We start from the raw sequence: 27,385 nt of genomic DNA on the forward strand, positions 1-27,385 counted from the left end.
GGACTTAATCTAGCCTGATGTTCTGCGGGACTCAACTTCACAATGGAATGGAAACTCTGGACACTGGCTTTGCTTCTAGCTCTACTAAAGCCCCAGGTGCAGCTTTCTCAGGACTGGGTTAAGGGACATGGGACTTTACAATCCAAGGAATGTAACTCCATGAAAATAAAGCCTTTACCACATCCTATCCTCCCGTGGGAGCCTCCAGAAGTGCTCATTCCAGAAGCACCCCAAGAACACTACTCCTACTAGTGATGGAGAAATCAGGTTCTCTGGCAACGTAAGTATATGGGAATATTGCCATTTACACAATAATTTAGAAGATCAGAGGCCCAAGAACATTCCACCCAAACAATCTCAACAATTAAATCACTTCATTCTTTTGTTCATTATAGACAGTTGGATTTTATAATGGCAACACTTGAAGTCCCTTTCTTCCAGAAGGTTCAAAACAAATTTAGGTGATTCTATCCAAAGAAAATAAAAGGAACAAGATTAATGACAATTTGCAATGGGAAACAAAATTGGTATACACTGAGTGGCCAGATTATTATGATCTCTGAATGCATAATAATCTGGCCACTCAGTGTATATCCTATATAATAAAAGGCTAATATGCAAATTGTCCCCTTGACCAGGAGTTCTACCAGCAGGCAGGCAGGCCGGCCAAGTGCCCATGTCCCCTCCCCCTGGCCAGGCTGGCCGGACTCCACCCATGCACGAATTCATGCACTGGGCCTCTAACATACATACACACACACACACACACACACACACACACACACACACTGTGTGGCCAGATTATTATGCGCCCAGAGATTATAATAATCTGGCCACTCAGATTATTTTCTCAGGATAAAAGAATAACAGAACTCAATACTAATTCCAAGTTTAATGCCATAATAAAAAATTCAACGGTGGTGAACCTCTTTTTGTTGTTGTTTTGTTCTTTTACATTCATTCATGCACACTCGAGGTATTGTGTTTGGAACTGAACTAAAAATAGGATGGCTAATTTGAAAACATCATTAATGATCATTCCTTACCAACACCAACACCACTACCTCCCAATCACAAGAGAAATCTTAGGAAAGCTTAACATTTATATAGCACAAAAACTAAAGTATGACTTAGCTCTCTTGTTTAAAAAATACTTTTTAGCCCTAGCCGGTTTGGCTCCGTGTATAGAGGGTCAGCCTGAGGACTCAAGGGTCCCGGGTTCGATTCCAGTCAAGGGCACATGCCCGGGTTGTGGGCTTGGTCCCCAGTAGGGGGCGTGAAACATCTCATCATTGTTGTTTCTATCTCTCTCTTCTGCTCCCTTCCTCTCTGAAATCAATAAAAAAAAATTTTTTTTTAAATACTTTTTACAATTATTTTCTTTAGTTAGTGGTTTTCCTGTCACTGTGAAAAATCAGGAACTATATGATATTTGGGGGGGTAAGGGGATGGACAGTCACAGATTCAAACAATCTAAATAATAGGCAGATACTAACTAAACTCTTAATTACAAAACCTCTCAGCTACTACAGGAATCTCTTCTTCAATAACTAACAAAAGGTCATTCAACCTATATTATACTGATGTAGTATTTTACATTTATTGGACAGTTTCAACTGCTCGGTTTTTGGTTGATATATATACATCCACTGTTCCCCATTATAAAAATCAAACCGAGTTTTGCAGGGGGCAGGGGAAGTAAACCATGAACATAAATGAAATAGAGAATTTTATAGTCATTTTAAAAAGAAATTCTTTGACTCCCCAATATATCTTTCTGAATACAATAGAGTGATTCATTTTTTAAAATGAAGTGATAAAAGAGTAGGTGATTGGTTAATGCAAAGAATTAAGTAATAGGAATTATTCAGTTACTCAAAAAGCACAATATTAAAGCAAGAATATTAGTCCCTTTCTAAAAGTTACTTCAAAAACAAAGAATAATTGTACTGTGGGGGTGATCAATATTTTTAGCAGTTCAGACGAAAAAGAAAAAAAACTTTAAAGTCCAATAATATTTTCATTCAGTTAACATTGTGATTTACTACAATGTTAGTTATTCATTTGATTAAAGCCCATAACTTGCACTGGTAAAACATTACAGGCCCTACGAATGGAAGAATTTAGTATTGCCACCACTTACTACTAGTTTGTGAAACAAAGCAAAATCTGTGTAAAAAAAAAAAAAAACTTTAATTTGAAGTAAAAGTTTAAGAAAAGCTTATGATTCTCTTAGAAATACTGTGTAGTATTCTTGGAAACAGTTACTTGAGGAAAAGTAAAATCTACGTCCTTCTAAAAAATAAACACAGTTTTATTTATTTTGATATATCTTCACTACATATCAACCACCTAGCTATTATTTAGTTATAATACTAAATCCTTTTTCTCCAAAAATTTTAAACTTAAGAGAACAAAAGAACTATGTTCCCACCTGGTTTCATAATAAGCCTGGAAACAGTTACTTTGAGGAAAAGTAAAATCTACTTCTTTCTAAAGAATAATCTGGGAGAAGACACAATTTTATTCTCAGTATTTTTTGGTTACATGATTTCAATAGATTTTCTATTCCAATCTAGAAGAGACAGTATACAATGAACCACTATTTTAACCCAAAATCAAACCATTATATAGACCAGATCATTCAAAATGTCTTGTTTGGGGGAGAGGGGACAAAGAAAGAAACGTAATAGAAATTTTAAAAGTATATTAAATATTTAAATTAAAACAAATAAAAAATGTAGAGTTATCTATATTCTAGATAGCTCTCAAATTTAAGCACAAAGATAACAGAAAGTGAAAACTCAATGTGTGTTCCTCTATTTAGGCAACAAATGCTCGTGGCTAAAGGTGAGTTGACAACTTGATTGGTTAGTTACAGTTTTCAAAGATTCCTTGATGAGGCACCATTTGGGGGGAGGGAATCATTTTTCTAATAAAAGCTGGATTGACTAACAAGGGTCACACTAGTAAATAAACTAAAAATCTAAATTTTTGAGTTCTTATATTAAAAAGGTGGAAGAAGAAAGGTCAAAAAACCGTAATTTGGTTGGGACTCAACCACATTTTCAAAATGACAGAGAGTACAAGGGAGCAGTAAATAGAAGGGACTCAGGACAGGTGAAGGAAACAGTCTGATTCAAATAGAAAGCACTAAGGAGAAAGTTATTCTTTCATTATCCTACTGGCTGCCTCTGGAGAGGCCAATGATGAAGCAGGAGGGGCAACTCCGTTCTCATTTCTAAGGTTGTATTCCTATTGATATTATAGAAAAATCATCATTGTTACTTGCTTTACAAATTGCTGCCATATGACAAAACACTCAATTTAGTACAATATGTAATAATGTGCATATTACCCAAAAATGTTTTGTATTATCAGGAACATCAATAAAAACATATTTAATGTATAGAATACTGACATTAAACATAAACAGATAGCCCAACTGGTGTGGCTCAGTGGTTGAGTATCCACCTAAATACCAGGAGATCACGGTTTGATTCCTGATCCAGGGACATGCCCAGGTTTCAGGCTTGATCCCCCGTAGGGGACATGCAGGAGGCAGCCAATCAGTGATTCTCATCATTTAATGTTTCTATCTCTCTCTCCCTCTTCTTTCCTCTCTAAAATCAATAAAAATACACTTTTTTAAAAAGATAATTATCCGTGGTTATTTCAGTAACATAATCTTATGTATTCTGAAATGCACCACCTCACTGAAATTTAATCATTAAACACTGCATAAAATAAAAATATTAGATACAATTATCCTTTAAAATAAATAGCAAAATGTAACAAATGGCAACATCTATAACAGTGTGGTCTTTTGCCAAACTTTTTTTGCTTCCCAAAACAGAAAAGAAACCAATAGATTTCTCTGTTTTAATTATAGGCAGTCCCCGGGTTACGTCGGACTCGATGTATGTCTTTTCATGGTCGTTCATCTCCCATTTATTTATAAAAAAAAAAAAAAACAGTTCCGTCATTTCGACGTATATACATATATGCTCTATGTTTTATATCATTTATTTACCACAAGTAAAGGCCAGGAATTATATTTCTTTTAAATTGTTTTTTTACTGTTTCACTTCATATTACTGCTGTGTATGTGCTCCACATGAGTGACATAGGTGCTTATGTACGTGGGTTCCGACTTACGGCAAAATTGCATTACGAGGCGCCGTAGGAACTGATCTGCGACGTAACCCGAGGACCTACTGTATAATGCAAAAGAAAACGGGAAGAATTCATCGTATCCTTTCAATGTGAAATTCTCCAAAGACCCACAATTAAAAAGGCAAAAGAGAACAAACTGTTGTAAAACACACTGTAAGTATCTAAAACAATTACCTGCTAATGTTCAACACTGATTATTAAGTAGTCACCAAAACTATTTCTATTTAGTAAAATAAAGACAACAAATTTTAGAGAAATCCATTTTGTTAAGCTACTCTACTGAAAATACAGGTATACCCTAGTTTTAGGTAATGCCTAAGTTATAAAACAAGTACAAATGCCACTTTGGTATAAAGAACAAACTACAATGACAAAAATTTTAATGTATTGTATAATCTGGGCTAAGCTAAATATGTGTACATTTTTTTAAAATAAGTAAGTTACCATACTTATCATGGTAATAATTACAATGTTTTCTTAAAGAATGGTTGAAGTCATGATTGTCATAAAAATGTTGAATTACTTGCCTTGTAGTACCAATCCTGAAATTTTTTACAGCAGTCCTCACTACAAAAATCTCTTATGACACCATCCAATTCTTTAGTTGCTCCCTTCTTACACAGTTGAGAGCAATAGTTGCAAGTAACACATCTCAATCCTAAACGTCTTGCAAAATCCTGTTTGTACAACAGTTTGCAGCCTGAAAAATAAAAGTTTTAATATTAAAAAAAAACTACTACTTTTGAAAGTGAGAACGAGCTTATGGCAAATAGATCATTAGCTTTAAAATTTTTCTATAAATTCGCATATAAAGTCCTTTTTCTCTCCTGATAAAAATTATGAAATCTCCTGTGATCAACACCAACCTGTAAAAATTCGAACAAGACATGGAATATTATGTTGGATACCATGTGGGTTCAAATTATTAATGTTCTAAGACATTCAAATCTAGAAATGTCTCAGAACTGATTTATAGGCTTTCTTTAAATATAACCTTAAGTATCATAAACTCCCCACAAATTGGCATTTTAGTAAATGAAATAGTGTAGACTATTGAGAGTAAAAGATGACTAACATTTTCACTCAAAAGCAAACTTAAGGATATAATTCAGGTAAGTGGGCATTTTAGTGGAATTTTCTAGGCTATTTGTCTGCCACCCTACAAAGACCTTCAGAGATGTAAAACTGGGTTTATTGACTTGTAAAGAGAAAACATTTTTTTATTCCATTCCTTCAGTAAAATATTTATTTTACCTACTATGTAAATGCATTATTTTATTTTTTTACATATCAATCTTATTTATATCTCTCTGAGGATTAAATAATCTTCTGTACTTGACTTATGCTGTGCCACATAAGAATGACCTTCCACTCCTTATCTGAAATCCTCCACAAACTCTGTCCTCATCAACCTAGCTTTAAATAAGCTTTCCAAACTGTGAAGTTGAATTACAAATATTTTCTATATAATATTTTTGGAAATTAATTATTCTTATATAATTTATTTAGCAATTCATCTATAATTTGTTACTTTCAACTATATTTACAAATATTTTTAATATTTCACCTTTATTTGCTTCATTTTTCTAACAAGATTTTGATAGTAATACCAGATGGTATATTTCATTATTTCTGACAGGTTCCAATAGAAAATTAGATGCAGTTAAAAGCAAAAATATATATATATATTAAACAGGAAAAAGACAAAAATCCTTTTTTTTAAGCTTTTATTGCCCATCTACAGTGATTAAGTCCCTCTGATTATATCCCTCTGATTGAAAATTATGTTCTTAAACACCAATTATCTACTTGCTGCTACTTATCTGTTCATTTTAGTAAAATCCACATAATCCCAAGGGCACAAGATCACCGGTATGTATGTTAGCCATTAATACCAATACACTCAGATTTAGGAATCACTAAGAATGTCACTACACAAAAATTCAGGTGTAAAAAGAGTTATATTAATTCCAAATTAATCTTTTCAATTTTTCATCATAGCTGTAATCTTAACAATAAACATAGTACCCTTTCATTCCAGATGAACTGTGCCAAATAAACCTATAAAATTGGGATACTTTCTTTTATAAGCAGTCCTTTCTTACATATACAAACTTCTATGTAAAATGTATAATACTGAAAGAACTGGCAATCTTTTGGTACTGTTGGAATTTAGGATTTTCCAACTGTGTGTTTTTTATTTATTTTTTTTATTTTTATTTTTGTGTGTGTGTGTGTGTGTGTGTGTGTGTGTGTGTGTGTTTTTAAACAATACAGAGGTCTTTTATGTTTTTACACTTATCATGCCATAGCTTCATAGGAAGTGGGTTTCAGCAGCTCAGGCTTCTTTCCATTGGTTCTCACAAAATGTGCTTCTCTGGGTGGATCAGGGTGACGCTTCTGTTGAACCTTTCTCTTTGGTTTCCTTCTTTTTCTGATCATTTCCCTTCACACATTTCAGAAAGCTATCTCAGCTCCTAAGAGTGCTTAATATACTCAATACATACATTAATTCTCCTGGCAAGAATCTTACAACAATGCCCATCATATGCTGGGTGACGTAGACTCTTGTAGTTTTGCCATGGTAACATATGTAGGGCATTCCTTTTTGAACAATGACCACTCCCTTGATGTCTACAATATCACCTTTCTTATAGATCTGTATTTATGTGAACAAAGGAGTAACTCCATGTTTTCTAAAAGGCCTAGAGAACATATAGCAGGTGCTTCTCCACTTTCCCTTTGTGTTAATCATTTTTGCCAATTACAGGGAGATGGTGGTTCTGGACAAAAAGAAGCTCCAATCTTTTCCTTGGCCCTAACTAGAAATAGAAATCCTTAGAAAAAGTGGATCCAGGAAAAGAAAAAAATAACTAACTGGAAAATAATAGATGAGGATAGCAGATAGGAAAGGTGGGAGTTCAGTGTTTGGGACCATAGAAAGTGAAAGCCAACTTCAAGCCAGAATGTGACACTTGGGGAAAAGTAATAAGCACAGGGTGAGAGGAAAGAGAATTTCAAAATGCATTATTAACCAAAGTCAGTGTTTCTCTGGCATCCCAAATTGAAAACCTGAGTATTTCCCCATTATAGGAATGCCACAGGTAGTTTTCTTTCCAGAATATTGAAAACCTCTGTAGGCTAAGCAGTATGCTGGACAGAAAAATGGATCCAATAAAAAAGAATTCTTGTCCACTTGGAAAGTCATTTTTCAGGTCACAATTCACATGTTTAAAAATGACATGGTATAATAATGATTTGATTTTATTATAGAAACTTCCCAGAAATGGTAAACAGGTTACCAAATTTTTTACAAACCAAGTCAATAGAAAAGCAAACTCAATTTTTTATGTTCAGCTGCACTAAAATTGTACAGCTCTTCTGGACATGTACACTTAACAGTTTGAAAATATTTGGGCAAAAGAATTAATATTAAATATTAATACGTTATGAACAACACTGTATATACACTTGCCTTCACTACAGAAGGGTCTCTTAACGCCAGAGAAATTTACTGTTTCATGAAGAGTCTTCTCCTCTTGACAGTACTCGCAATATGTAACTATGCAATGCAGCTTCTTATAGTCGTCTGAGCAGGTTCTGCTGCAGAATTGATGTACTTTATTCTAAATGCACAATGGGAACCTTGTAAGCAGAGGACAACCATCTCGAGAACAAGTTTAAGAAATAAACAAGCCATGTTTACAGAAACTAAGTTAAATCATTTACCTACGTAATGTTATCTTCCTTGGGGATACATTTCTAATAGACCATAGACACCTAGTTTAACTAATTCACTGCTATATTTAGACAAAACTCCACAAAATTCAATACCATTAACTAACCAAAAATTATAGTGAAATAGTACAAGCATCACCAAAGCAATACAGCAATCTGATGTTGCTAACTGAACTGGAGATATGGGAAGAAAACAATGGAAGATATAACAAAAAGATGAAAATTATGACATTTTTCACTCAAAAATAATTTTGTTAAGTATACTCAAGTAGCCTCAATCCCTTCTTATCACAGCTTAACAGTAACAGACCTATTGTGGGTAAGATATTCAATTTGGAGCCATCACCCATTGTGCTGCTAAGCTCAAGGCTGAGTGCAGTGGGCTCCCTAGAATAGAGCAAGGTTAGTAATTATTTAGTTACTTCTCCTGGCCTCAAACCCATAAGAGCCAGTGATTTTTCAAGTATGCAGTCAAGTCAGGAACAAGTTAAAACCTCCAGGGCAGCAGTGTTTCCCAGGATGTAGACAGACTAGGCCTAAATTATCTCACACTAGCAAAGATACCTGAAGACCCAGACAAGGAAAGTGAAAGAACCTAGGAAGTAACTAAAGTGGTAAGGCGATCATCAGTGGAAAGGTACCCCATCATGGACGTGTAACTCTAAAGAAAAAGCAACAAAGAAACTGCAACTGCAAGAAGCAATCACCTGAGAGTCAGGTGCAGTTCCCATTCAATTTGATGGTGTTTCCTAATTCCTTCCAATACTTGCCCGCCAAATAAATAAAAGCAACACAGCACAAGACTGCCAAGGCAGGGTGGTGCTCACATGGAGAGGGTAAAAAGAACCTCATTTTCATCTAGTATTATCAGGACAGTTTATGCAGGACTTTCATCTCCTGTATGATACTATTCTTATGTGCTTGCTCATGAGCTCATTTCCTCATTCCCCACCAATCCTTTGTCCTTTCTTATTGGACCTTCAACATTCTTCCTGCTAAGATCTAAAAAGGGTTTTAGTCACTAAAAATCATCACTGAGTGCCATCAACAGTCTCAAAGAATGATTGGTTAAAATGTTCTTAAGATTAAACCAATTAAATTAACAAACTAGAAAATTTTCTAGGGATTTAAGTGTTAAAATAATGAAATTTCATATATCCAAAGTACTTTAAAAATTGTGTAGTTTGGTTCTGGGAATCACTTTTCACCTAAGACTTGCCAACAGTCACTAATAAGTCTTGGCTCAGGAGCTATTGTCAGTACCGCACTTTGTATCATTTTATATACTACACGCTCTCAAAAAAAAAAAGGTGAAAGAAAGAAGGGCCAAAGATAAGCAGTGCTCAAAAAGCGATGTTCAACCAGGGCCACCTTGTCCATCCATCCATCCACTATTACTGCCCCTTAATGAGAGAAAAATTAGTAATCAAAGTTTTTGCTAATGACAAAAAAGATATGGCAAAGTAAATTAATAAATTGGTGAAGGTAAGAATGATGAAAAGGGAAAATAAATTTATATTAGGAGTCTTTTATTAAAACAAATTGTAAAATGTTAAATGACAACATGGTAAATGATTACCAAATTTTATTTTACAGGTAGCGGGTAATACAAGATATTAGAGTTCACAGAAAATAATTATTAGGATGGATGGGCAGGTAGAGAAGAGATAAGGGAGAGATGGAGAAAATACTGCACAGATATTTATTCCAGGTACATAGCTAAACAAAGTGACACACTATACACTGTTATGAACATAATATATAGTGACTATGACTTCAATAACTTTATGTTTTACATTGAAGAAAAAAAACAGATCCTTTGTTAGTGCCGCTCCCACATAAGTAAATAATTCAAAAACGATGATGCATCATATTTAATGACAGCATCTTTTTTTTCTTAATGGTACACAAAATCTGAAAAACTGATCCTTATCCACTAGGAAACAACTTCTCAGATGGATATGCCATAATTATTTTACTACATAATATACATAACAAAATATGACTTGCCTCCCATTCCAGGATTTCTGGCTTTGAACAAAAGGAATTTTTGCAATAGTTGCATTTCAACTGAATATCACTCGGAGTTACAAACTGGCCATTTGGAGATGACTGCATACTTAGAGCCTTAAACAAAACAAAGAACAAAATATACTGAGTCTGATATGGATTTTGGAATTTTTATGTATGACAACTGTCAAATATTGACAATGTCCAGAAAACAGTATGTATTTTGCTTAAGTATTTCAATACATAAAATTACATTTCTGAATTTTGTCCTTAAGAAGTATACTACTATATTAAGTATGTCTTATAAAAACTAAAATTCATTTATCACAGGATTACTAATTTTAAAAATACATGAAAAAGGGGGGGGGGGGGAGGAATCATACCAATCCTGATTTTTTTTTCCTCTTTAAGAAAAGGTAAAAAAAAAAAAAGGAAATGTAAGCAGCCCTAGCCAGTTTGGCTCAGTGGATAGAGCGTCCGCCTGCGGACTGAAGGGTCCCAGGTTCGATTCTGGTCAAGGGCATGTACCCCAACAGTCTCTTCTTCTCTCTTCCATTCTCTCTAAAAATCAATGGAAAAATATCCTCGGTTGAGGATTAAATAAAAAATAAAAAGTAAAAAAAAAAAAAAAAAAAACACCAGGAAAATAAAAAAGAAAATGTAAGCAAATAATAGTGAAGTTGTTTAACCAAGTTCTGAATTAGTAAATAAAAATTTAAACCCTAGGCCCTGGCCAGGTAGCTCAGTTGGTTAGAGCATTGTCTGATATGCTAGGGCTGCAGGTTTGATCCCGTCAGGGCATACAGGAATCAACCAATGAATGCATGAATGAGCGGAACAACAAAATCAATGTTTCTCTCTCTCTCTTCCACCCACTTCCTCTCTCTGTCTCTAAAATCAATCAATCAATAAAATTTTTCATTTAAAACCTAGCCCTAACAGGTGACAGAGCTGACCAGTCCCACTTGCACTGCTGCCATCTTTGTCATCCTAAGTCCATCAATGAAAAACTGTCTATGTTACTTTTTTATTATTATTATTGATTTTTAGAGGAAGGGAAAGGGAGGGAGGGAGGGAGAGAGAGATAAGAGAAACATCAACCAGCTGCCTCCAGCATGCCCCCTACCAGGATCAAGCCCAAAACCTAGGTATGTGCCACAACAAGGAATCAAACCAGTGACCTCTAGGTGCAAGGATGACGAGCTCACTAACTGAGCCACACCAGTCAGGGCCAGCCTATATTACGTTTAAAAGTGCATCGTTTCATATACAAAGTTAGAGAAAAAAGATTTATAGACTGGCACTGATATCAGGAATTTATTTTTATATTTATTTTACAAGTTAAAACCATTTACAGCATAGAGTAAGATATAAGGATACATGGGCTTTAAAAGTTTTAATCTAGCCAGGACCGGTTTGGCTCAGTGGATAGAGCGTCGGCCTGCGGACTGGAGGGTCACGGGTTCGATTCCGGTCAGGGGCATGTACCTTGGTTGCGGGCGCATCCCCGGTGGGGGGTGTGCAGGAGGCAGCTGATCGATGGTTCTCTCTCATCGATGTTTCTGGCTCTCTATCCCTCTCTCTTCCTCTCTGTGAAAAATCAATAAAATATTTTAAAAAAAAAAAAGTTTTAATCTAATCTGAGTGAGGGAGTACACTGATATTTAATTTTCATTCTTTAATCCATATTACGTAAGTATCTTGTGAATGTAGGAAATAGTTAATACAATTTTTTTCAATGTGGCAGTGGAGAGAAAACCACCTACATCATTTTTATTCTTTTTGTAACCTTTATCATTTTTAAAACTTCTGCGTTGTTCTACACAATTAAAATTTATAAAAATTAAAACATGCAGATTTAAGGCAGTAACTATCAGATGAATAAAATTTTTAAATAAAAACTGCCATTGTCCTTAACTATTTTCAAGAAAATTCAAGTCCATTAAAATTATTTATTCACAACTTTTCTTAAAATATATTTTTCCTCACCCAAGGATATTTTTTATTGATTTTAGAGAGAAAGTGGGAGAAACATCTACCCGTTGCTTCCTGTAGGTATCACAACTGGGATCCAAACAACCTCCTAGATATGTGCCTTGACCGAGAATCGAACCCACAACCTTTTGGAGTACAGGATAAAGCTCAACCAACTGAGCCACTGGTCAGGGCTATTTTTTCAAAATTTAGAATGGAAAACCATCTAATCAAGACATATAGTTCAAAATCTATGATTTGCTTTAAAATAAAGAGAAAGTAAAAAACACTGCCCTTCTATGTGTCAACCCTAGCACTACTTTTATAGAGTCACAAAGCAATGAGGCTGCCTGCAGGCTTATTTGCATGCATCCCTCAGAAGTCAAAGTCTAAATTCAGTGTTTCTTTAAAATATACAATGTACTATTTACATTGGTCTCATCAAATCCTGGGCAATATAAGTTTCCATTAAAAGAAAAAAATAGTTAAAACATTTTCCATTAACATTTCAGTTTACCCAACATCAAAAAGGAATAAAGAAAGTTATAACAAGCAGCATGTCAAAGACACTGGCTTTCACTCACCAAATTACTCCTTATTCCTTAACGTCTACTTTATGGACAAGCCAACAAGTCAGAAGCAGTACTTGCCACTCTAAGAGTATCAATGGCTATAATCTCAACTTCCAAAATGAAAGTTTAATTTTGAATATGGTTAATACCTAAGCTCAGATGAGGATCTAACTACTAACAAAAATAACTCTCACCCAGCTGAATTCAAAACCACTTCAACTTAAAATGCAGTAACTGTTTACTACAACATATATGAGACTGCATTTTCATTTTAAATAAATTAACACAGAGCACAATGCCTGCAACTCAGAACTGTTGATCAAATGAACTCATGATGCACAGCTTTGTGCACTGGTGAGAAATTTTGTGCAATACCCTAAAGTTTTCACAGCAGGTAGTGAACCTATTCCGACCACTTAACTAATGCTAAATCCTCTCTAAACTATCCTTCCTAATCAACAGGCTTAACTTTGAATACTTCCAGAAATACTATCTTCTGAGACTATCCATATGCCAAAATTTACAATTTTCCAAAATAAAATGACCTTTACATTTAACAAAATGAAAAATGTCTCCCTTGCCGAAACCGGTTTGGCTCAGTGGATAGAGCGTCGGCCTGCGGACTGAGGGGTCCCAGGTTCGATTCCGGTCAAGGGCACGTACCTTGGTTGCGGGCACATCCCCAGTGGGGGGTGTGCAGGAGGCAGCTGATCGATGTTTCTCTCTCATCGATGTTTCTAACTCTCTGTCCCTCTCCCTTCCTCTCTGTAAAAAATCAATAAAATATATTTAAAAAAAAAAATGTCTCCCTGAAACTGATCTTGTATTAAAATCCAATCCCCTTTATACCTGCCACATTTTTAATATATGAAGAAAACATTTATGCTTATTACTTCCAAGCTAAATATACTACCTACGTCCTTCATAAAACAGAATTCCCCAATAAGAATCACATGATGTTATTCAAACCATCTACTAAGAAAATACATCAGACATGGAGCTAAATTTTGGTGTGTTTTTTTCCTACAATGTCTGTCATACATACAATTAAAAAGTCAATTAGGCCCTGATCAGTGAGTACAATGGTTAGAGCATCAATCCCAGGCCCTGGTCAGGGCGCCCGAGGCAAATGTAGGAGGCAACCAGTTGATGTGTCTCTCACATTGATCTTGATCTTTCTCTCTGCCCCCCACTCCTCCCACCCCTCCGTTCCACTATCTCTTAAAGTCAATGGAAAAAATAGCCTCTGGTGAAGATTAACAAAAAAGTTCTCAGTAGAGAGCTGGGGGCAGCCATGTCTGCTGTGACTCTAGAATATCAACCTACCAATGTGACCCTCAACAAACTAAAAAGATTGGCCGGCCTTTGTGGCTCAATGGTTGAGCATGAACTTATAAACCAGGAAGTCACGGTTTAATTCCAGGTTTCAGGCTCAACGACCAGTTTGGGGCATGCAGGAGGCAGGCAATCAATGATTCTCTCTCATCATTTATGTTTCTATCCCTCTCTCCTTCTCCCTTCTTCTCTGAAGTAAATAAAAATATATTTTTAAAAAACTAACTAAAAAATTAGCACATTAAATAAAGACAAAGCATATTACACTGTTTATTTTCTAGGTCTATTTTATTAGGGTAAGGGTTATGCAAAATAAACAACAAACCTGAAATTTAGCCACACAACTGGAATTGCAAAAGTTATACAGTTTTCCATCAGGCATTGTGGCTTGATATTGAGGTAAAGAGTTGCGCTTACAAAAATGGCAAATAATTCCCAAACCTAGGAGAGAAAAGGTACATACATAACTGATTTCTTTATAAAGTAATAAGTCTTTTTTTAATGTATCTTAATTAACCTCAGAACAGCTTAATAGAACCTTCTGTAAACTATCCTTTAATTTCCAAAATTATTTATTTATACCTTGAAAAGTACTGTCCTAAAAGAGTCTATTATGTCTCTAAAACACACAATCTCAGTTTTAGATGTTTAGATGGAAAAAGTTTTAGCTAAGAACACAGGCATGGATAGAACTTCAATAATTTAAAAAGTAAAAGAAATATGGAATGATCAAAACATTAATAATTAAAGTTTCCAGTAATATAGTTTAGTGTGATAATAAAAAATAAAAATTTATGTAATTACCACAAGCACAAGAATCAAGTTAAAGGAAAGTAGTTAGAAAATTAGTCTTGTTATTAAAGTTTTTTAACTGCCCAAATCCCTGAAACTTACTTTGTGATTTTGCATATTTTGTCTTGTGACTGTTCATGCAAGCAGTGGAACAGTATGGCTCCATATATCCATTAGGACCTATACACTGAGTCATATCAAAAAACCTGCACTGTGTTCGGCAACCAGTACAAGTGGTCAGTTTTCCATATTTCTAAAATTTGAAACATAAAAAGATAATTAAGAAAACCATAATTTAACTAAAAAAATTACTGTATTTTTTCATTATACCTTTTCTCTCTGCAAAACAATTCTATTAATCTCTAATCGGGGTTAGTGGGTCAGAAATCTTCATCTGGATGCAAGCTGTTAAGTGCAATGCAGCTAAATCAGATTCAAACAAAAGTAATGACCTCAGATAACTTTCCTTCAAAAATAGTGTTTTCTCTATTAATTTAACAAAATCCCTACAGAGAGGTAAATAACAATTGAAAAGCAAAGCACAGTGTTTTCTGTTTACAATAAAGACACACTTCTTTGTCCTGTGACAGAAGAAAGTAAATGGACATAAAAATGTAAGCCTTAATAATCAAATGAATACAGTCTTTCAGAGAAAATAATTTGAAGATGTTAAATAGTTATTCTATTGAGCTGCTGATGTGCAAGCACTTTTGAAATGTCTCTTAAAACTGATTTACCACCTATCTACTACATTTATAACCTTATTCAACCACAATAAAATAAAATTTTTAATTTTTAGATTAAAAAACTTTCAAAATGATTTTTGGCTATTAACTAAAGTTAATAATTAGTTAATAGATAATAATGAAGTCAATCCTTCGGCCAAGGATGAATTATTTGCCAACACTGATATAATTCAGAGAAATGAGATAGAATATATGAAGATAAAGGAGGTACACTTTGAGAACTGCTAGACAAAAGCAATATTGTTGATATATAGTCTTATAAAAATACAGTTTGGATGAACTGGTGTATTTCTATTAAAACATTTACTTGCTAGTCACAATTAGACAACAAAGATGGGGGGAAGCCTTTTAGAGCAACTTTTATCTGATCTCTTCTGAGCAGTTACAGAACTGTCACAATCAGTTAAATCAAATATTATAGATCATGTTGCAAAATTAACTGTATCCACCTTTCCACCTGATGTGGAGATTATCTCACTCATCTGAATACCCAACATAGTCTAGTACAATATGATGATATAAGAAAAAATCAAAATGTTCCACAAATGGTTAAGTAACAGATGTCAGGGCCCTGACAAGGTGGTTCTTGGATGGAGCTTTGACTGTACACCAAAAAGGGTTGCAGGTTTAATTCTCAGACAGGGCATGTATCTAGGTTGCAATTTCATCCCTTCAGAGCACAGACAGGAGGCAACCAACTGGTGTTTGTCATGTCGATGTTTCTCTCTTTCCTTCCTTACCTCCCTCCTTCCCTACCCCCTCCCTCCCCTCCCCTCTCTCCTCTCTCTCTCTCTCTCTCTCTCTCTTCATCTCTCTCTAAAATCAATAGGAAAAAACATATCCTTGGGTGAGGATTTTAAAAAAAAAGTAACAAATGTCAGGAAACAGGACAATCAGGCCAAAAATAAAATAAAATGGATAAATTTCACAAGCACAAAAATAGTTTAGACAATAAAGTAATAATTTGGAGGTAAAAACAATAACAAAAACAAGTAAATAACATCAACATCAAAAAAAGAAATAAAAAAGACTTCCTCAGCATACAATAAATAGAACAGGTATGAGAAAACATAACTCTTGATGTGCCAGGAAGGTATGTTACATTCATTCTGGTACCATAAAATATAATCCATGCTGCCTATTTCCCATTTACTCAAGTATCTCTTAAAGGAAGCCCTAAGTTTTACTTTTCAAAGTGGAAATCAACTCTTTCTTCAATTTCTCATATGCTCCAGAAAGAAATACTTATCAATAACAAAATAATAGTAATAAGATATCAGAAAAGCTGTAAACCTATTAAATCTAATTATTAGCTCTCCCAGTATTTAAAAGGCAACATGTTTTCTTGAGGCCTATATAATAATTTAGATAGTTATATTGGGGGTGGGGGGAATCAAAGAAAACAAATCAAAAATGGAAAATAAAAGAATGTTTAAAACCTGATAACACTTGCCGAAACCGGTTTGGCTCAGTGGATAGAGCATCGGCCTGCGGACTCAAGGGTCCCAGGTTCGATTCCGGTCAAGGGCACGTGCCTTGGTTGCGGGCACATCCCCGGTAGGGAGTGTGCAGGAGGCAGCTGGTCAATGTTTCTCTCTCATCGATGTTTCTAACTCTCTGTCCCTCTCCCTTCCTCTCTGTAAGAAATCAACAAAATATATTTTTTTAAAAAAATCTGATACCACAGTACAAATTACGAATACTAAAAACATCAGGACACCTGTCATTGTATCTCAGGATCACTCCCAGTAGATGTATGCATAAGACTTCCATGTAACAGCACCTGTGAGGAATTCCTTTACCAATCTATGATTCAATAAATGAAGTTCAAATGTCTAATCTAATTTTGGTTTGAATTTTTTTAACTTATTAGAAACATTCTTCAAGTTGACAATGATTTTATTGGCAGAATAGTTAAGTAATTAGTAAGTTTGAAGACGTAATAAAATAAAAGTAGACCAGGTGAACTGGGTGAAGTAAACAAGGAGCTAATAAGCAAGTGGTCCACACTGACAAAATACTTTTATTTGAAAAGAATGTGAAGATACTATCAGATAGATAGAATCATTAATATTGAAAATATTTCAACAAAGATACTTTCATAACTACCTCTACTACTTTAAAAACAAAAGGTCCCATTTAATAGAAGAACATCAGCAAAAAAAAGAAAGAAAGGTTTATGCCATGTCTTCTCTGCTTGATATGTAATAGCCCAAGCCAGTTTAACTCAGTGGATAGAGCCTGTGGACTGAAGGGTCTTGGGTTTGCAAGGGCCTGCCGGTTGCAAGCTCCATCCCTGGCACTGGTCAGGGCCCGGGCGGGAGGCAATCAAATCAATGTGTCTCTCTGTCTCTCCCCATTCCTTCTACTCTCTCTAAAATTTGATGGAAAAATATCCTCAGGTGAGGATTAACAACAACAACAAAAAATCATATTTAAATTTCAAGTGTCCTATAAATATGCATTATGTAATTTAAATGAATGAAATTAAATAGAACAAATTCACAAATAATATATTTAGACAAAGGAGGGAAAATAAACCTACTTAGGGGAAAAGAATGAGGTAGAACTGATTGAAACAAGATATCAGTAAGGTAAATATAATGAGAATTTATAGCAAATTGGCTCACTTTCAGGCTACTGAGAAAAGGTGCCTTACATTTTAATTTTAACCAATTCCACATGAATATCAAAATTAGCAACCATCACAAGATTTTTAAATTTCCCCTAATTTTTCCTTTTACATGTAAGTAATACATTTCATTTAGGACATTTTGACCAAGCAAGTGGGCAACATGGGTAGATGCTCACAAGAGATAAAGGTTTCATGTACTTGTTGCTACAAATCTAATCTAGGAAATCGGTACCAAGCTATATCCAGCACAGAACCTACTTCCTAACCACATTCAACTACAACTTAACTTTGCTCCACAGTGTTAGATGGGAAAAATGTATTATCTTTACATTCAATAATATCTACTGCAATGTGGCATTCTCCTTCATTTTAATTGGAGGCAACAAACTACAATAGTTTTAACAGAACCTGTAACTTCATCAAAAATAAAAATCCCCAGCTTTTTCCATAATACTGGCAGATAGCTCAATATATTATTACTAGTGAGACCCAGTGCACAAATACATGCACGGGTGGGGTTCCTAGGCTTGGCCAGTGATCAGGGCCAATTAGGGCCTGTCAGCCAGGGGGAAAGATGGGGGAGGGACTGCAGGAGGCTGGCTGCCAGCCCCAAGGAGGGAGCCGGCCCTCGGCCTGCCTGGGAAAGGGGCCACGTCCGCCGCCACCCACCCCCATTTTCCCCGTCCCAGCCCAGGGCCTGAAGGCCCCGGCGGGGTCAGGAGAGAAGGCAACGGTCACCAGGCCAGGCACAGAAGGAACGAATGCCAGACGCCAATGCCCGCGTCGGTGCCCCACCACTGCACGGTTCCCTGCCGTCCCCCCTCCTCCTTCCCTCACCGCTGTGCCCCCACCACAGTGAGCGGGCCTGCCGGCCAGGGGGAAGGACAGGGGGAGGGACTGTGGGAGGTTGGCCGGCCACAGGGAGAGGCCAGAGGAGGTTGGCTGTGGGAGCACACTGACCACCAGCGGGCAGCTCCTGCATTGAGCATCTGCCCCCTGGTGGTCAGTGCACATCATAGCGACTGGTCAACCAGTTGCTCTGGTCGTTCCAGTCATTCGATCTTAAGGGTCACTTAGGAATTTATAGATAGATAGATAGATAGATAGATAGATAGATAGATAGATAGATGTTCAATATTACTTCAAAAAACTGTAGTTATTACCATATCATTTTATTAGTGCATTAATAAAGTATATATCACATTTGAAAATGTTTCAATAACTTTGGATTAATCAATTCTAGTTGTAATATTCTATTTTATGCATTTAACTGATAAATGGTCTATCCATATTACTAAAGGAGTCAAAAGCACAAAATAGTGAAGAACCCTGATTAGAGCCCTCGCCGGTTTGGCTCAGTGGATAGAGTGTAGGTATGCAGACTAAAGGGTCCCAGGTTCGATTTTGGCCAAGGGCACATGCCCGGGTTGCGGGCTCAATCCTCCCCAGTGGGGGGCGTGCAGGAAGCAGCCAATCAATGATTCCCTCTCATCATTGATGTTTCTATCTCTCTCTCCCTTCCTCTCTGAAATCAATAAAAATAAATTTTAAAAAAAGAATCCTGATTAGAGTGGTGATAAAACTTCAACATGACATGATACTGCACAAATTATTACACTAAGTGGAGATTAAAAGATAAATTAAAGTAAAACTTATATGTACTTTAGTCAATAAAATTCTAATATTATCTCTTTATGTTGAAGATGTTCACACAGAAGAAAAAAGCTTCTAAAAAACTGATAAACTATCATGTTTTACTTTTCTTCATTGTAGTTAGAATTTTTCTATCAAAACTCACATACACTTATAATTTTTAAATTTTTTTCTATTTGACAATGGATGCTAAAAATAGTGGGTATAATGTCTATTGAGCAACAGAATATTTATAGAATATATACACCAAAAAAAATTAATAAACACAGAGGGAAGAATAGCAATGGTATCCTGGATAAATTCTACCCACATCTCCTTAGCTAAGTGAACCAAGTCAACAGACAGACATCAAGTGCCCCCTGATGTGATGCACTAAAATGGATGCAATATCACTTATGATGTCCAAAAATGCATGACTTCAATATATTCCTGAGAATATATCAGAAAAGCCCAAATTGAGGAGCACTCTACAAAGCATTGTATAGTATGTAAAAATGTCAAAGTCATGAAAGACTGGAGAACTGTTCCATATTAAAGCATATAGGACTTCCATCCACAGCCATGATGGAGTAACAGAGACTAGATGTAACCTCCCACCTTTAACAACTAGGAAACTAGACAGAAGATATGAAACTATGACTTTTTTTTTAAATATATTTTATTGATTTTTTTACAGAAAGGAAGGGAGAGGGATAGAGAGCTAGAAACATCGATGAGAGAGAAACACTGACCAGCTGCCTCCTGCACACCCCCCACCAGGGATGTGCCCGCAACCAATGTACATGCCCTTGACCGGAATCGAACCCGGGACCCTTGAGTCCGCAGACCGACACTCTATCCACTGAGCCAAACCGGTTTCAGCGAAACAATGACTTTTAAAAATTGCACAAAACATAATATGACGTTATACAGAAATTTAAAAAAAATCAAGCCGTAGAAATAGATCTAGAAATGACAAATGCAAATAGTATGCCAAGATATTAAAAGAGCTATTATAAATATGCCAACATAGTTGAGAAATCAGTACAGAAAAACATGAATATAATGAGGCAGGAATCTACAACAATAAAAGAGAAAGATGCAAATTGACCATACCTTCACGATGCCCACCAGCCAATCGGGAGTATGCAAATTAACCCAACAAAGATGGCATATGCAGGCGCCCAGCAGCCTGGGTGCCGGGAACATCCTCGGGATCCAGGCCACTCCAAGCCTGTAGGCCCACGCGTAGGCCCTGAGCGGCCGGGGTCCCAGAATGCCCCCGGTCAAGAGTGGCCTACGGGAGCCAGTGCCAAGCGGTCCGGGTCCTGGGACAAAAGGCTGGGGCGCCAAGCGGGTTGGGTCATGGGACAAGCAACCAGGGGCGCCAAGCACGCTGGGTCCTGGGACAAATGGCCAGGGGACGGGAACTTCCACCCCGTGGCTGCTTGCACATTCGCCTGCACCAAGCGGCCCAGGTCTACGCCCCCCAACCCGGAGGGTGTGCCCCCGGCAGACACAGCGCGCGGCATCCACGGGGTCCACCCCCCCCAGCCTGGTGGACACAGCGAACGTGGGGCTGCCGGGCTTGGGGGCCAGGGACACGCCCCTAGCCCAGTGGACACAACGCAGGGGGTCCTCTGCACATGGGCTGCAGAGGAAACACCTTTTTGTTCTTTTCTTTTTTAAATATATTGTATTGATTTTTTTACAGAGAAGAGGGGAGAGGGAAAGACTGTCAGAAACATCGATGAGAGAGAAACATCGATCAGCTGCCTCCTGCACACCCCCTACTGGGGCTGTTCCCCCAACCAAGGTACATGCCCTTAACAGGAATCAAACCTGGGAACCTTCAGTCTGCAGGCCGATGCTCTATCCACTGAGCTAAACCAGTTCAAGCGTAAACACCTTTTCTGACCACTCACTGGCTAAGCTTCCTGTATGCCACTTGCAGTTTTCTTGGTAACTTGGGTAATAAGAATCCAAGAAGGTGATCTAGGGTTTTTCCACCACACTCCCGGAGGAAAAAACGAAGGTCCGCTGCTGGAGGGGCTAAGAAATGTCATATCCTGCCCTAGCTGGTTTGGCTCAGTGGATAGAGCCTCGACCTGCTGATTGCAGGGTCCGGGTTTGATTCTGATCGAGGGCATGTACCTAGGTTACAGGCTCCTCCCTGGCCAGGGTTCATGCAGGAGTCAACCAATCAAAGTGTCCCTCTCACAATGATGTTTCTCTCTGTCTGTCCCTCTCTCTCTCTTTCACAGTCTCTAAAAATCAATGGAAACAGCCGAAACTGGTTTGGCTCAGTGGATAGAGCGTCGGTCTGCGGACTGGAAGGTCCCAGGTTCGATTCCGGTCAAGGGCATGTACATTGGTTGCGGGCACACCCCCGGTGGGGGGTGTGCAGGAGGCAGCTGGTCGATGTCTCTCTCTCATCGATGTTTCTAGCTCTCTATCCCTCTCCCTTCCTCTCTGTGAAAAATCAATAAAATATATTAAAAATCAATGGAAACATATCATCAGGTGAGGATTAAAAAAGAAAGAAAGAAATGTCATATTCTATGAAAGACACATCTTGAAAATGTCTAAAGAAAGTTGTCATTTTTTCATGGTGAAGGGACTGGAGTCCATGTTGATGAAAACACCTTGGCGGCTGCGCTGGCTGGCAGTGGCTGCAGCAGCAGGGTGATGGGGCTGGCGCCTTCCCCTGATCACCCGGGTTGCCTCCCGCAGAGGGAGGCCAGACTGTGGCTTAGGACATCCCCTGAGGGCTCCCAGTCTGTGAGAGGGGGCAGGCTGGGCTTGAGGGGGACGCCGCCCCCCGCCCCCGCAGTGCATGAATTTCATGCACCGGACCCCTAGTAGAATAGATAAAAAAGACCCAAATGGAACTTCTATTAACAAATACAAGATCTGAGATGAAAAATATACTGTATTTTATTTGATTAATTTTATTTCATTAAAGATCAGTAAAATCAAAGATACAATAATAGAAACTCTCCAAAATGAAGGAAAAAGAAACATAGTGATTATAAGAAAATAGCAGAAAGTCTAATAATATATCTGGGATTGGAGTCTCAAAGAAATGGAGGAGGAAAAAGACAAAAAAATTTTTGATGAAATAGACTATAACCCTGGATTACACGGATCCCAGACAAGTAATCTTTTTTTTCCACTTACTATAAGGGACATTAATAGACAAAATTTGAATAAGGTCTATAGATTAATCAGATAGCAGTATTATATTAAAATAAAATTCCTTATTTTGATCATTATAATTATATCTACTTGTATGCATTTATTATTCATGAGCTAATTTATTCATCTGGATTAATGGGAATATAGATTTCAAAATTATGTATTTAAAAGGGTTTTATTTATCTTTCAAGCATGCACTAAATAGAGGGGCTTTGATATCCTATAAATAAATTCCTATTGTGGACAAGGTACTGTGCATTAAAAAAGTATATCTGCTAATAGCAACATAAATACCTAAAAGCAAATGATCTTATCAAACAGAAAATACATGTAAAATTTAATGAAATAAGAAAGGTTGTGTATGTTATAGAGATAAAATAAGAAAACAATCATTTGATATATTTTAAGTGCATAAATTTTAACACATAGGCATATCTTCTTTTATTGTGATTCACAGATACTGAGTTTTTTACAAATTGAAGACCCTCCACCAGTAAAAGGATCACTGAAGGCTCAGATGATGGTTAGCACATTTTAGCAAGAAATAATTTAGTTAAGGCATGTACATTCTTTTTAGACATAATGCTATTGTATACTTAATAGACTACAGTGCACTGTAAACACTATTTTTATGTGCAGTGGGAAATAAAAAGTTCTTGTGACATAGTTTACTAAGATATTCACTTCCTTGAGGTGGTCAAGAACTGAAGCTCAGTATGTCCGAAGTGTGCCAGCACTCAAGAAATCACAGGGCTGTTCAGATATACCATCACAACAGTAACAGTAGCATGAAACTGTCAGGCCTTAACACCTGCTACATTCCTACTTACCTCAGGCTGCATCAAGAAAGAGTCTTGCATGTGATCTCGAACCTCCTTCAGAAAGCTTGGATGGCTACCTACCTAAAAAGAGATTTTCAAACACTTTATAAAAACATATAAAGAAAGGCTAGTAGATGGAAAAGTAAATAAGCAAGCTGCAAAAGTTTATTCTTAATTACCTGTTCTGTGACTTACAAACTCATTCCACCTTTTAAAAATGCCTATCTGTTATAGCCCCAGTGCCACTGCCCAACTTAAACAATTATTATTAAACTAGAGGCCCGGTGCACGAAATTCATGCACTCAGGGGTGGGGTTGTGGGCAGGGGTCCCTCAGCCTGGCCTGTGCCCTCTCGCAGTCCAGGAGGTGGATGTCCGACTGATGGCTTAGGCCCGCTCCTCATGGGAGAGGCTCCTGCCACCACCACTGCACTTGCCAGCAGTGAGCCCAGCTCAGGGCTCTGGCTGAGCAGCGTTCCCCCTGTGGAAACACACTGACCACCAGTGGGGCAGCTCTTGCGTTGTCTATTAATTCTTATAATGGTATCTCAACATATTCTAAATTAAATGATTTGGAAGTTATGCAATTACAATTTTCATCATCTGCAAATGGTTTTGGGAATTCATTTTAAAGCACATATGACAGCTTCCAGCACATATGAATTTACATCCTTAGTCTCTGCAGAAAGTCAAGATACTCTGAAGAAAACGAAAATAACTGAAAAGTGTTAAGCATTTAACATAGTCTCCAGTGCCAGCATCTAGATTAATTACCTGTATCAGTATACTCCAAAAACTAATTGAGCAATGGGGACATAGATAACAATTGCAGCTCTGTTCAATGTTAAATACAAGGATCAAAGGGGAAGGAGAGGGCAAGGACAAGAAAAGATCACCGTACAATTTTATTTCCCAGGCTACAGGAAAAGAAGACATTTATTAGAGTGTCTTGGGTTATGGTCTCCAAATATATCTGATGGTGTTCCTTTATCAGTAACACCATATGCATGGATCCCTATTAATTTACTTTTAAGTTATTAACATTTAGTATGGGAATTATAAAAAACAAATGAACATAATATTTAAAAAATCAAAGATGAAACAATATTTTAAAATAACTTTTATTTTATTTAATGAAAAAATGAAGAATATTTTTTGTCCAGTAGAGTGGAACAATTTGGTGTCAGTGGAGGCTCTGTGGGGAGCAGCAACAAGATACTCCAGCAAGAAGATACTCCTCCCAGTCAGGGTGGAATCCCTAAACCCACCCAGCATAACAAGAATACCCTCCCCTTCCACTGGTGTCAACAGAGATCAAATGGAGAGCCTGGACTTCTACCTCCACTTGGCAATAATGAGGTGGCACATTCCTCCCCCTGGCAGAGCAGTGTCAAAGAAATACAGCTAAAACGGAGGTTTAATTATGAACCACAGTATAATAATACCCCAAATGTCTAGGCTGCAATTTAAAAACTCACTTATCCTACCAAAACCCAGGAAAACAACAATGTAAATGTACAGAGACAATCAATAGATGCTAACACTGAAAGTACAGCGATGTTAGAATGAACTGACAGACAGCCATGACAAAATTGCTATAAGAAACTAAAGCCACTTAATGAATAGAGATTCTTACTTTTTTTAAAAAAATAGAAGATAGAAAAAAACCAAATGGAAATTCTAAAACTGAAAAGGAAAAAAAAAACGAAAAAAAAAACAAAACCTGTAATAGAAATTTAAAACAAAATCAGGCCCTGGCTGGTGTGGCTCAGTTGGTTAAGCATCGTCCCATGCACCAAGAGGTCGCTGGTTTGATTTCCAGTCAAGGCACATTCCCAGATTTCAGACTCGATCCCCAATAGGGGGCATGAAGGAGGCAGCCCACTGATGTTTATTTCTCTCTCCTTCTCCCTTCCTCTTTCTCTCTCTAAAATCAATAAAAAAATATTTTTAAAATTATTAATACTGCCCAGCCGTGTTGGCTCAGTAGTTGAGTATCAACCTATGAACCAGGAGGTCATGGTTAGATTCCTGGTCAGGGCACATGCCCGGGTTGCAGGCTCAATCCCCAAACATGAAGGAGGCAGCCAATCTATAGATTCTCTCTCATCATTGATGTTTCTATCTCTCTCTCCTTCTCCCTTCCTCTCTGAAATCAATTAAAAAAATATTTTAAAAGTATCAATACTTAGGTATGTCAAAAAGAACACAGGAGACAAGTGAAAGTACTCTCAATGGCCAAAGCTAGAAAATTATACAACAAATTAAACGAAGCAGTACTAAATTATAACCCAAAGTATAAAATAAATATCCCTAAGTCCCTACTCATATTAATAAATGATTGAATAAATTAATAAATGTATAAGAGATAAATTTCCTATGCAGAAAAATTCCAGGTATCTGTATATACCCCCTCTAAAGGAGAGACTGACTCATTCCAAAGAGTACAACATGGAAATGGAAAGCGGAGGAGCTTCACAATGGAGAATTCTGACAAACATTACTTCAGCAAGGTGAAAATGTTGCAAATTAGGCAAAAAACAGTAACCCACAAACAGAAGAAACAGAGCAAACCCTAGAAGGGATAAACCAAAACAAATCACAGTAAAATTTCTTTAAAAAATCTGAATAAAATTAAAAATTAAATAAAAAATAAAGACATCCCTGGCCAATGTGTCTCAGTGGTTAGAGTATCAGCCCAAGCACCAAAGAGTCACAGGTTCGATTCCCAGTCAAGAGCACCTGCCTGAGTTATGAGTTTGCACCCTGACCTTTGGTAGATGCACATGCAGGAGACAACCAGTAGATGTGTCTCTCTCACATCGATGTTTTTCTCCCTCTTCCTACCCCCTCTGTTTCAGTCTCTCTGAAAAGCAATGGGAAAAATATCCTCTGGTGAGAATTAACAAAAATAAAATTTAAAAATTAGACAAAAATAACCCTGAAACCAGCAAAAGAAATGGAGAAATACAATTGAAATTACAGCATATGGAAACAGAAAACTTTTAAACAATAGACCCTCTACTCTATCCAAACACCTCAGAAAAAAAATGTGGCACTAACCCAACAACACCAGCAAAGGCCAAGTGGAGGCCTAGACTTGTACCTTAGCCTGGCTTCAAAGTGATGCTCCAGCATGCAGCCAAGTTGATGGTAGAAAAAGCCAAGTAAGGAGCCTGAATCCATGAGGAAGGGATAAGGTCGCTACCAACCACTCCCTACCTCTCAAGTTGAGAATTCAGAGACAGGACTTTCACCAACAACTAGCAGTAACAAGGCCAAAATTACAATTATAGAGAATGAGGGCAGGAAGAGATTAACCAAAGAACTTATGTGCATATACGTATATATATGAATTATCTATGGACATAGACGATAGAGTGTTGAAGGCCTTAGGCGGAGTAGGAACGAGTTGGAGGGGAACAATGGGGGGATAAAAGAGGGATATCTGCAAAAACTAAAAAAAGAATGAAGAAAAGTGAACAAAGCCTAAGGGACCTGTGGGATAGACATATGCATAATGAAAGGCCCAGAAGAAAAGTAGAACAGGGCAGAAAGATCATTTGTAGAAATAATGGCTAAAAACTTCAACAATTTGATAATTAACACAAATCTACAAAACTAAAAATCACAGTTACAAGTAGGATAAACTCAAAAGAGACACATTATAATCAAACTGTTGAAAGACAATCTTGAGAGCAGCAGGTACCAGGAATTCTCAGCCAATTTCTCACTAGGAACCATGGAGGCCAAAAGG

The 27,385-nt window shown here is 37.0% G+C and overlaps 1 protein-coding gene across 6 annotated transcripts in view; it reads right to left on the reverse strand.

The window, feature by feature from the left end:
- The window catches only part of ZMYM2 (zinc finger MYM-type containing 2), a 179,806-nt gene that overhangs the window by 70,757 nt on the left and 81,664 nt on the right, over positions 1–27,385 (reverse strand). For all 6 annotated transcript variants that reach the window (XM_079775649.1, XM_079775647.1, XM_079775648.1 and 3 more), the window contains 6 exons: positions 23,639–23,710; positions 14,700–14,850; positions 14,131–14,246; positions 9,925–10,041; positions 7,652–7,802; positions 4,704–4,876 (listed from right to left, as the gene is read on the reverse strand). In XM_079775649.1, coding sequence (XP_079631775.1) covers positions 4,704–4,876; positions 7,652–7,802; positions 9,925–10,041; positions 14,131–14,246; positions 14,700–14,850; positions 23,639–23,710 — 780 coding nt within the window. The remainder of the gene's footprint in view (positions 1–4,703; positions 4,877–7,651; positions 7,803–9,924; positions 10,042–14,130; positions 14,247–14,699; positions 14,851–23,638; positions 23,711–27,385) is intronic.

Source organism: Cnephaeus nilssonii (assembly GCF_951640355.1).
Source record: "Cnephaeus nilssonii genome assembly, chromosome: 6".
Classification (NCBI taxonomy): domain Eukaryota; kingdom Metazoa; phylum Chordata; class Mammalia; order Chiroptera; family Vespertilionidae; genus Cnephaeus; species Cnephaeus nilssonii.